Below are 11965 nucleotides of genomic sequence, written 5' to 3' on the forward strand. Positions count from 1 at the left end.
TGATGTTCAGTGGTCTTCGGAGAGATCTGAGCTGACGCCAAAACTGCCTGGGCTCGGCGGTGACGACAACGTGGCCAAAACCCAAAACGGGACTTAATTTGTTTACTTATTTACATAATTCCTTGACTGACTGACTGCTATTCACAGCCTGCGTATTGTCATAAGCAACTGCGTCAATACCGGCCCGGAAAGCAAAACGCTTTCAGCAGCGAAAACGCCCAGAGCCGCCGCAGCGCGAATCTCGAGAGGTGGCTCCTCAAGTATCGCGAGAACAGGCCCAGCGCCGGCTTTCCGCGTCTCTCGCGAGAACGAAAGCTTCAATTTCCGGTTCGGCGCGATGCGGCGGCGTCTCCTGGCAACAGCAATGGCGGCCGCCTCGGCCGAGCGGCTCTTCTCGCTGGAGCTGCTCGTAGACTGGGTGCGCCTGGACGCCGGGCCGCCGCCGCCGCCTGTGGTCGCGGGCGAGGGGGAGGAGGAGGAGGAGGAGGAGGCCTCGCCGCCGCGGCCATCGCGCGCCCTGTGCCCCGCCGTGGCCCTCCGCCTGCTGGACTTCCCCACGCTGCTGGTGTACCCGCCCGGCGGCCCTGGCGCCCCCGCCCCGGAACCCCGGCCCGGCCTGGTCGGCTTCGGTCGCGGCAAGTCGTGCCTCTTCCGCCTGCGCCCCGCCACGCTGCGCCGCCGGCTCCTTGCGAGCCCGCTGCACGCCTTGCTGCTGCAGCTGCCCCCCGGGCGCCCGACCCCCGCGCCGCAGCTGCTGGGCTCCTGCAGCGTCCCGCTGGCCGCCGCGGCCCGCAGGGTGCTGGGGTCGGCCGCCTCCGGCTGCTCCCAGGGTCACCGGGGAACTTTCCCCCTGCATAACCAAGCGGGGCAGCGCATTGGGGACATCGCGCTGGGCTACCGCCTGACTGATCTAGGAAGCAGCGTGCTGGGCCACCTCGAGCGGCCGGTCACGTCCACAGGAGGCGGAGCGGACGGCGTGCAGGTGCGGCAGGCGGGCGAGGTCAGTTCCCCAGCCCCGCAGGAAACACGGCCGCAGCGGCCGGGCTCGGAGCCAAGCCCAGGCGCCGATCCGCCCGCGGTGGGTTTGAAAATGGCGGAGGCACGGAAGGGTTCGAAGGGGGCAGTTTTCCACAGCAAGGCCAGCTCTGGGGACACGGGGCCTCTGGAGAATGGCAACACCAGCTCTGTTTGTTCAGATGCCAGCGGCGTGCGAAGTGCCAGCCCCCCCAACCAGGACGTCACAGAGTTGGACATGGAAACTAACACCTTTTGCCCTCCTCCTCTGTATTACACTCATCTGACCCAAGAAAAGAGGCCTCCGGCGCAGGGTAAAATCACCATTAAGCCTCAGATGAATATACCTGAGGAACTGGGTGGTACTCTTCCCGAAGAAACACTTGTAAATCCCCCAACACATACCCATTCTCTAAAACACACCGATTCTGCAACAGTTGAGAGTCCTCCGGGGCTCGTTAATCCCCCACATGTTCAGGAAGTGGGAGCGAGTGATCAAAGTACATGTCAGCCTCACACTGAGCAAAGCAGAATGGATACAATAAGGCAGCTGCCTTTGCTGAACGCTTTGCTGATTGAGCTGTCCTTGTTGAACAACCAGCCGGTGGCAAGCCCCGCTCACATTCACCCTCACTTAGCCTGGTTATACAGAACCGAGCATGAGAAAGCCCCGGAATCTAAGGCCAAATCTACATGTAAATCTGAATCTAAGAAAGACAGCCTTCCTCTGGGGGAAATTGAAAAGTCAGTGAGTCTTCAGTATAAAAAGAACCAAGTTGAAAATCTTAAGAAAGGTAAACATTTTGAAAAGAACAGTGGTGCTCCCCAAAAAAGAGTTCCCAGGGGGAAGCTGCTGTATGGATTAACAAATACACTTAAACTGCGTTTAAAGCAAACAAATCCTGATATGTTGGTAGTACACGAAAAGAGAGAGCAGTATAGAAAAATGCAAGCACAGATGTTGGCTGCAAAATTCAGAATTCCATCATCCAAAGTTAAAGTGTTAAGCTTTGCAGAACGACATCGGAAGCCACACCAGCTGCCTAAAGATAAGTACTTAGAGTCGGGCGCATCTTTTGCTGAAAACAATGATAGCTTAAAGCAAATCAGTGCAGTTTTTGATGACCTCAGCACAACCGAAGAAGCTGTACTGAAATGCACAACCGAAAAGACAGTTGACTGCAATGAAAATAGAACCGGTAATGGTTCATTGGAAGAAATTTTGAGTCCTGCAAATTCCATTGTTTCAGAAAGGTTTATTAATACAAACGATTCGGAGGGAAAAGCGGAAATGAAAGTCCAAAGTTCATTTGCTTTGCAACGGGTTACAGTTGTTGATAGAGTTGTAGTGGATAAAGCAATGGGTGACAGCCACGTCAAAACCGCTGATAATGACATTCTTACTGCTGATGCGGGTGAAAATAAATTAAGTGAAAAGAGTTGCTCTGAGAGCATCTCGGAACTAAAGTACTCCGATGACTTTACCAGCCCTTGCTATTCTGAAGATTTCTGTACTACTGAGGACACCGGCAGAATTTTGCAAGCTCGCGATAGGAGTCCAGGCGCAGAAAATTCAAAACATAGTCAATATCCAAGGAAGTCCAGTGAAACAAGATCAGCCATGAGGAAAAACAGCAGCGAAAAGAGTTCTGTTCTTAGCCCGCCTTACTCGGCCGGGTCACCAGTGCACTCGTGTAAAAGATCTCATCTTTCAAAGACTCGAGACGAAAGTTTGGAGGAAGCACCTACCGTCTCTACCAGTGACTTATCTTCACGTTGGACTGACGAGAAAGAAAACCAGATAGACCAAAATAGTATGCGTGGTTCTAAAGTTAGAACAAGGGGTCAAGACGTCTCTATTAAAACAAGAACTGGTTTCAAGTCTTTAGAAAGAAGCCAGTCACCTCAGACATCTCAAATGAGTTCTTATCTGCCATCTAATTTGTCAGAACTGGAGCGTAATGTTCTGGAGAACAGTACGCCAGATTACTTTGGAGAAGACAGCGATGAAGTTGGTTCACTGAATATTTCCAGGCAATGCAAAGATATATGTGAATTAGTAATAAATAAACTTCCAGGCTACACGGTGTAAAAACGTGCTTTTAAAAAACATTTAGTTTTTTATAACCTATGTGTGCTGTTAGGGAAACAATTTTAATAACTTTACATTATTTTGGGTACGTAAATTATGAGTACTTTTTATGAAGCGTCATTTCTTTGATGTTTAGTGTTCTACCATTAAATCTGACAATATTGATCATGAAATCACCTCATAACCTAGGTAAGATTTAAGATGTTTAATCTTATTAAAATAAAAGTGTTGGCCTAAACCATCTCTCAAAGTGCCCTATAGTATGGATCCCCCTCAAGCTGGCTTCATGCACGCCATTGAAAAAAAGCCAGTTAATGAGGATAGCCTCGCATTTTAATGGGAATAAGTCATTAAGTATGGAGGGCTTACTGTGCGAGACGCGGAAAGGTACAAAAATAAGGTAGAGCCTGCAGTCATAGTGCTCTACGTTTCATTTGTTTCTTTGCTTTAATCACAATTCGCGTGATTAGTGATTAATGTTTATCTTCCTGAGTTGTGTGATGGGAGGGGCCGATGTCCGTTCGGCGCACCAATATGCCCTTGGCACCTCTCACCTAGGTGTGCTTAGAGTGCAATAAAAGCATTTGAACAAATTAATGAAGGCTGTGCATTTAAAATACCTAACAAGAGGGAATAGAATTAAGCAGTAAAAACCAGCAGAAAGCCTAAAAATAAACCTGCAGAAAATCTTTATTGGAGATATGGTTATTCGCTGCGATATTTTTGTTTGCCTGGATATAAACAGCCCTCAGGCGATCTGTGAATTGTTTGGAGAAAGGAGCTAAAAACGGCATCTTCCTATACGATTCAGTTTATCGTCATTTTAAGTTGTTCAGTAGTAATTTTTAATATATGAAAGTTTGTTTTTATGAAGACTAGTTGTAATTTCATTAGTCGTACACTTACATCTTATTCTGTGTTCAAATATTTACACGTGTTTTCTATGTGTTATATTTTGATTTTTTACTATATTTACACTTTTTACTATATCTAACTTTTTGGATCCCTGAAGTGAGGCCCTAATTTTCCTTTCTTATTAGGTAATTAATTATGCAGGTATCATCTTTGGAATGATCATAATCATAGATAGAATTTAGGGGATGGTAAGAGACGAAGATGTTATATTTTGAAGAACAATATGAATAAAAGGATAGTGATGGGAATGAGCACGACGTATTCATGGACCGTGACCGGAATGGTAAAAAGGGAATTTGTTGATTTCGAATAACATCTACTCAGTGTGTAAATTGTTAGCGATTCCTCATTACTATGGAAGCGACAAAAATAGAAGCAGTTAAACATCAGATTCACCAGAGAAATTCCTTAGAAACCACCTGCTTTACTTATTTGAAAGTAAGTCATTGCCTCTGATGAGAGATGAGGAAAGGGACGAATTCAATGTGTCTGAGATACGACAAAGACTGAAAAACTGACATACTTGAAATCGTAAAAAATCTCAGTATCCAGATGAGCTGCTCTTTGTTATCCATGAATATTTATTTCCAGAATTACGGTGTGGGCTTTTCTAGCTTACAGTGAAAGTACCTGTTGTCATATACACATTTAGTACTTCCTGTTTGTATCTCGTCTTCAGATTCCACTTCATGTTTTAATTCTACACCCTATAAACTTCGTTTTTAAAGAACGTCATAATAGCTACTACTCCTGGAGCCTTATCTCCTAATCGCTTACAATCATTAAAACATGAAATGGTATCTCAGGATCACAAAGAAGGGAGACCTGTCACTTAATTGTAAAACTGGGAGGGAGACCTGTCACTTAATTGTAAAAGCTGTAATCCAGCTTTTCTGAACAGCATAGGTGTCAAAACTGCTGTGGGCAAAACAATGGGAGAGAGTCCAAGAAGCGACGTGAGCCGCGTGTGTGCGCGTGCGCGTGCGTGTGTGTGTTGGGGGGGGCGTGTAGGGACCCACCTCTGTGTGGAAGCAGTACCTGTGTTTAGTTTTCCGCCTGGACAAGCCGTGCATTTCTTGTGGAATTCAACGTGGGAACCAAAGTTTTATTTGTTGCCAACATAGGTCAAAACCGTAAGTTAAAAAACAACCTTTTAATTACCAGATTGTGTTGTTGGTAAGGCAAAGAAGTTTCGTAGCAAAGAAAGCAACGTATAAATAAGCTACACTATTTCCATTTGTCCAGTCATTAATGGCCCTCGGGCCTCGAGAGGTATCCATCCTTCTAGCTCTGCGTTTTAGTTTGGACTGGAATATTTAGAGAGTTGTACCGAACGACAGTTTGTGAACCAAGACTGCTAGGTCCGTCTCTTCTCATTTTTAACCTAGAATAATACAAGAAACGCTTACTTGGTCAAGGACCAAGCCGTTTTTTACTGCGTTTCTCCCAAGATCTGTCATGCCAGGAAATAACAGACTTCACGAGGAGCCTCATCGGGGTGGCTCCCCGAGCTGCAGCCCTGGCAGTAACCCCTTGCTCTCTGGGCACTGCCCGCGTCTCTGTTACACTAATTCATGTATTCCAGAAAACGTAGAAAATTTAGATGAGAATTTTTGCTTAAAATCGTTTGTTAAGGAAAGGTGATGGTCCCTTCCTTCCAAAACCCCACTGAAATGACAAGAATACTGTATTTCGCAACGTGTTTTGGCATCGGCTGCTGGTGGACAGGACAGTAAGGGAGGACACAAAGCAGATGGCATGGGCCGATGAGGGGCTCAGAGGTCTAGTCCCCCCGGAGCCTGGGGAGGGTGCCGCTGGCGAGGAGACGGGATCCTGTGCGTTCTCTAATAGCCCCAGGTGAACTGCCCGCTGTCGGCAGGGGGTGCCGAGGGGGCAGCCTCGAGGCCGAGGGAGGGGCTGGGGCTGGGCCAAAGGGTATCTGCTGGGAGAGGTGTCAAAAAAAATCTGATATTTTTGCTTTTGACCCTGAAACGTATTAGAAGTGTCCTCCTCGGTTCTGCTGGGGAGACCTCTGACCCTAGTAGAAGTCGAAGCGCCATAACCCTGGTCTATGGAGACGTGAATGGCGTTCGCATCCTGGTCTCGTTATATTGTTTTCTGGAGATTGGTTCTTTATTACGGGACTGATTTCAGGAGTGAATCAAATACACTTTGTCTAGCGCGTGTGACAGCGAGCACGTGAGTGTGGGGCTGCGCGTCTCACGTTGCAGAGACCCTCCCATGGCATCTGCGTTGCTGCTGTGGGGAGATGCATTTTGAGTTAAAGCCTCAGCCAGGACATCAGCTCCTCCGTCCAAAAGGTTTCAACGACCTTCCCAAAATGTTCTGTCTGGGTACTTCATGTCTTTCCTTGGTAGGTACACAAAAATGCTTGTCCCTTTCCTTTAAATGCCTCGGAGGTGGGGGTGAGGTGAGTGGGGTAGGAGCTGTCAACAATGCATCACCGCGAAAGAGCCAGAAGCTTCTGTGTAAAGCGAGATGACGCAGTGGAAAGTTCTGGGTTTTAGCAAAGAATGTTTGCGCTCGCTGGTCCAGGAACAGGCCGGGCTGGGAGATGAGACAAGCTCTGAGTGACAGAGGAGACAAGGGCTGAAGGTCATAAGATGGAAAGAAAGGACATGGGCTGGGATGGGTCACCGAGTCCATAAACGAGCCAGTTACCGCAGAATCGGAAACCCGCGCTTGGAAGCCTGACTGTTGAGGAAATCGTATTCTTTATTTGCTCATTTTTTTGTTTTCTTCTTGGTTATAACATGGTTCTTTTTGAAGGATCCTCTAGTTGAGCTAAAGCAGGATTAGGAAGTGGACTTGGTTGTGGCTGAAAGGAGGAGCAGGAACATACGGAAAGACACAGGGGCCCTGAGCCCTCCGTTCTCCCCAGAGATTTCTCCTTCAGCTCTTCTCCTAAAAGCCTTCGGGGCTTTGCTTTCTGTTTTCTTAAGGGAAACCGTCCAATGACAAAGAGTCTCACTAACGACAACTCCCTGCAATACCGTCACAACTTGTTTTGGTGTCAGCCCTGTGCAGTGGATTGGGACTGAATCCTGGACCCAGAATGACGTAAAAATAACGGATTGCTTTAGCTACGGAGAAGCCTATTGTTAAAAGATTTGGTCTGAAAATCATTGCTTGCAAGTCCAGAATTCTTTTATTTATTTATTTATTATTTTTTTAGGCGAGGCAACCCTTGGTCGACCTCACAGATTGCAAGGACCTTGGCAGCTTACAGTCCCTTATTTTTTTATTTTTTACGCCTACAGCACCTGGTCTTCCTAGGTGGTCTCCCATCCAAGTACTCACCAGGCCCGACCCTGCTTAGCTTCTGAGATCAGACGGGATCGGGCTTGTTCAGGATGGCATGGCCGTAAGATCCAGAATTCTTAAGAGCATTCCTGGTTCTTTGAGACGGCGCTCGGGAGCCCGAGGGAGCTCTTCCTCGCGTCCTGAGAAGGTGCGAGTGCGCGTACTGGCCTCTCGCCAGCCAGGTCCTCCCCGTCCCGGCATCGTCTGAAGAATCGGAAGCCAAGTGTCTGGGGACAGAGCTTCTGCTTTCCGGGGGAACTTACTCCACTCTGGTGCTCCTTTTCTGGAATATGTGCTCACTTGGTGCTGTCTTCCTCCTTCACTGATCACACTGTCAACCTCTAAAAACTGGTATTAGAGATGATTTTACTAAAATGATGGCCTGAAGCAGAAACACCAGAGACGTCACCGCGTGTTGTCACTGCTTCCCGCTGAGCTGTTGCGCTGAGTAAAGCTCCCTCCCTCACCGCCCCGCAAAATGGGGGTTCCTGTTGGTGTGGATGGCAGCCACCGCCAGTTGACACTATTGATTTCACACATCGAAAGGGTAGGGGTCCTGGGCTCCGTCCAGTTCCCCCGAAGCTTGCTTAACCCTGTGCAAATTGACTCTCCTTCTCTCGGTTTCCATCGACTCACAAAAGGGGTTCGATTCTTCAGGCCGACGACGTGTGTTCTACTTACATGTACGTAACCGAGAGAGACCTCTGCAGAGCTGTAGAACTTTGCAAGAGACTTTTCTGTGTCCTGTTACAGAAAAGCAGTCGGAAGCTCTGGCTTTAAATGAGACCGACTTTGCCAGGCAGGCGCCTTCCACGAATGTGTCTGTTGAGAATGTCTCTTCGGTCCTGTGTTCCTCCCTCATCCCCAGCGAGGGGCCTACACCGTGCTTTCGTGAAGTGCACGCCGAGGATGTTAGGGGAACCGAATGGAAACTCGGTAAAGCTGGCGTCTTTCCCTGGTTTCTGTGCTTGCTTGCCTGCCTCACTGTTTAGCCGGGGACTACTCTGCCATCCGGAAATCTGGGGGCCGGCGCTGGAAATGGTGCTCCGTGAAACTGATCCCCTGATTCCCTGAGGAATAAATCCAGACCAAACCCCTTCGGTGGATGCCTCCAACCAATCCGTTTAGCTGACAATCTTCAGTCCACCTAGGCTAAGCACAGAGGTAACCACAGACCAGGGAGACACCTTTGCTCGTTCTCGATGTCACCTTTGTCCTCCAAGTTTGCTCTCAAGATCGGTTATGCAACCGACTCCCCAGGAGCCCGAGTGCCTTTCGTAGCAGATGTTTTTCTGGCTTATCACCGTTCCGGCATATGGCACCTCCTGAGAAGCAGCAGGAGAATGAAGTATTCTGATCGCCATGCCTCAAGTGCGTTTCTCGAAATAGCTTGGTTAGAAAACTCACAGCAAATAAAACTTCCTTTAACGCTTTCGGAGTGTGAGGAAGAGCTAGACCGTGGCGCGTATTTAGACCACTTCGTACCCGAATCTAACGTTTTAACATTCTTTTACAGACAACCAGTTTCATTGTTATATTTTAAAGAATGGAATGTAAATGACTGCTTGATCTCAAATGTCTGCCCCCATTCACTTGTTTTTATTATGTAATATTTTAAACATTCAGAAAAATCAATAATGCAACAAAATCCTGTGTGCACATCACCCAGGTTTAACCCACTGCTGACACTGTGCTCTGTGCTTCAGTCTCTCTCTCTCTCTCTCTCCCTGTCCCTCTTACTCCTCTTCCTCTGATCAAAACATACAGATACAGGAGAAATCCCTTTGTCCTCGCTCCTCATCTTTGTCCAGCCTCTCACGGGGTAGTCATCATTCTGGCGTCATCGCGTTCCCTTCCCGTTCCCATTGCGGGGCGCGTAGGTTTATTCTAGATCTTCCTTATTATCGACAATGCTGCCATTAATAGTCTTGTCCCGCGTACATGTGAACTTGAATCTCTGAAGGATTTTATACCTAGGGCAGGGATCGCCAGCTTCCACGGTGTGCACGTCTTCAGCGGTGCCCCGTCGCTCTCCAAAGTAGCCGAATCCATTTACTGCGCCCCCAGCAGCATAGGAGAACTGCTTTTTCTTCATATTCTAACACAAAATTGGTAAATATGAGACATTAAAATTTTTGTTGCTACATTTTACTACTGTATCTTCACAGAAGTGTTGTCAATGATAGAATACCCAGCCTAAGAAAAAGTCTTAGAAAAGTTTATTTGATCCAAATAACAATTACCAGGAAGCAAAATCGCAACGGACTGAGAAAATGCGCCGGAGAGTGGCGGTTTTGCGGCTTATTTTATACATTAGCCTCAAAGGAGGAGCGTTAAGGAGAGTCGCATCACACCCATGGGTGGCAGATGAGGGAGGCGGGAGAAGACAAAGCCGGGGAATCTCGAGATCGGATGAAAAGCAGAAAACAGAGGGACACATCTGTTACATCGGTGGGTCCAGGACGGTTTATAAGGAACATTTAAAGCACATAGGGACGGCATTCGGGGAGTGGGACCAGAGTGGGGGACTCCTGCTCTCGGCTGGCGGTCATGCCTTCGACGGGTCTGGAAAGGAAAATGACACTGACGTTTCAAAGGCACGTTGTCGTGGGTGCACGAAGACAACGGACGACGCGAAGGCGAGGTCCGGCCTTTGCCGGGGAAGCCGCAGGCCCGGGATGCTCAGAACCGACCTCTAGGCCCCTCCCTGGCCCTGTGCCCCCGGCTCCGACTCCCCGGCTCACGCGGCCCTTGTTCTCACGGCCCCGAACCTCGCCGTCCGGGCCAGCGCATCGCTCCCACGGCGAACACAGCTGTCACCTCCAGCACAAAGCTGTCTTCTGAGTTCTAGTCTCCGAAGAGCATCCCAAATTTAACGGCCACGGGATGGGACTTTTCATCTCTACCCCCCAAACAGGTCCTGGGTTCGTTCTCTGTGTCGCCCCTTTGTCCCCCCATGCTGCTGGCGTGAGGGGGCGCGTCTGCACAGGCCGCAGGTGCTGGCTGCTGCTTCCAGGTTGTCACTGGGAGGAACTGGCAGGAGATTGGGGGGTGCAGGGAGAGGGACGTCGGAGCGTTGAGTTCCCCGACTCCGTTCCTGCCAGCCTGTGGCGGGGTTGGCAGAGGCTGCGTCCTGCTAGAGGAGGAAGGTCGCAGTGTCCGTGGGACATTCCCGCAGAGCTGTGGCTGCAAACGCACTGTCCGTGAGTTCCAGGAACTGAGCTCGCCCCTTGCCTTTTGGGCTACCCGCATCGCCGGTCCTGGGGTCCTTCACCATCCCTGGTGGTCGCCCTTAAACCCGCCATGCTGTCGTGTGATCCCTCCCTCCGTTAGACCCCCTCGGTTCCCTGCGGAGGTCCCGGCTGACAGGACTCCCCATCCTCAGTGAATCGCCACCACCTCCCCGCTGCTCAGGCCGCAGAGCTGGCGTCACCTGCCTCCTGCTCACCTTCCACGTCCAGCCCAGTGGCCCGTCCTTTCCAGGTGGCTTCCTGCGCGCGTCTGACATCAACGTCCTCTCTCCTCGCCACGACTACGTCGCAGCCTCTCTGCTGACCACCGTGCAACTCTTGCTTCTTTTGATCTATTCACTGCGTGGCAGGCAAAGTCATTTTTTAAAATATAAGTCCGATCATATTTTCTCCCTGCTTAAAACTCATTAATGTCATTCTCGGAGTTTGAGTAAAATCCACAGTCCTTATCACAGGCCCACAGGGCATCACGTGATTGGCCCTCCACCCGCCTCTCCAGTTCATCTGTACCTCACTCGGACTTGCCCTCTGAGGTCCAGGCTCACCCTCCTCCCTGTTCGTCTTCAAACGCGGTGAGTCATCCACACCTCAGGACCTTCGCCCAGGCTCCTTCCTTTGCACGGAGCTCTCGACCCCCTGTGTAGAACACCCCTTACCCCGCTCTTCACGCGTGCTTTATTATCCTGCAGGGTGCGGCTTAAACGGCACTTCTTCAGAGAGGACATGACAATGCTATTGAGTTAGGCTTCCCTACCCCACGCTGCCTCCATGACTTTTTATCTTTGCACCTCGTTTAGAATTTAATCCCAAGATGTGATTATGTCTGTTAACAGTTTTTTCTATTGGATCTTTTCCTTCACCTATTTATTTCTGTCTTTTTTGTTAGGCGGTAACCTTTCTGATGACAGAAACTTATGAGTGTTTTGTTCACCATTATATACCCAGCCTTTAATACGGCTCCTTACTGTATCCTGTCACACGATTGCGCTTGAGAAATATTTGTTCAGTGCACGCTTAAGTATTCAAGTGGGAAACAAGCAAGTAGTGTTCCTTAAAAGGGTAACAAGAAATAGCAATGGATACCGAAGAGATAATTTTCTTAACGAGAGAGAGAGAAAGAGAGAGAGAGACTGAAACTTCACATATATTTCTTCTCCCCCCCCCGCCCCCCACAAGGGAACGGTCACCATTTAGATGTTCTTAGCCTGTTGAGGATCCAGAAAAACCACTTAGCTGCAGGGGAAATTTCAATTACACAGAGGAGATTAAAGTTTCAGCACTTGTGGCTAATTACAAAGATGTTTTCCATTATATACGCCAAGGAAAAAAAAAAAAAAGCAAGGCATGAAAACCCAATGGAAAAGCATTT

At 49.0% G+C, this 11965-nt stretch overlaps 1 protein-coding gene and 1 pseudogene across 1 annotated transcript; one reads left to right on the forward strand and one right to left on the reverse strand.

Moving 5' to 3' along the window:
* Positions 1 to 332: 332 nt before the first annotated feature.
* Positions 333 to 4272, forward strand: MAP10 (microtubule associated protein 10). Its single transcript, XM_039850313.1, has one exon. It carries the CDS (start codon positions 338 to 340, stop codon positions 3104 to 3106), a length of 2769 nt encoding a protein of 922 aa, XP_039706247.1. The 5' UTR covers positions 333 to 337; the 3' UTR covers positions 3107 to 4272.
* A 3021-nt stretch (positions 4273 to 7293) lies between these two features.
* LOC120592660 (uncharacterized) lies at positions 7294 to 7412 on the reverse strand (annotated as a pseudogene).
* Positions 7413 to 11965: the final 4553 nt, after the last annotated feature.

Source organism: Pteropus medius, unplaced genomic scaffold (assembly GCF_902729225.1).
Source record: "Pteropus medius unplaced genomic scaffold, Ma_sr-lr_union100, whole genome shotgun sequence".
Lineage (NCBI taxonomy): Eukaryota > Metazoa > Chordata > Mammalia > Chiroptera > Pteropodidae > Pteropus > Pteropus medius.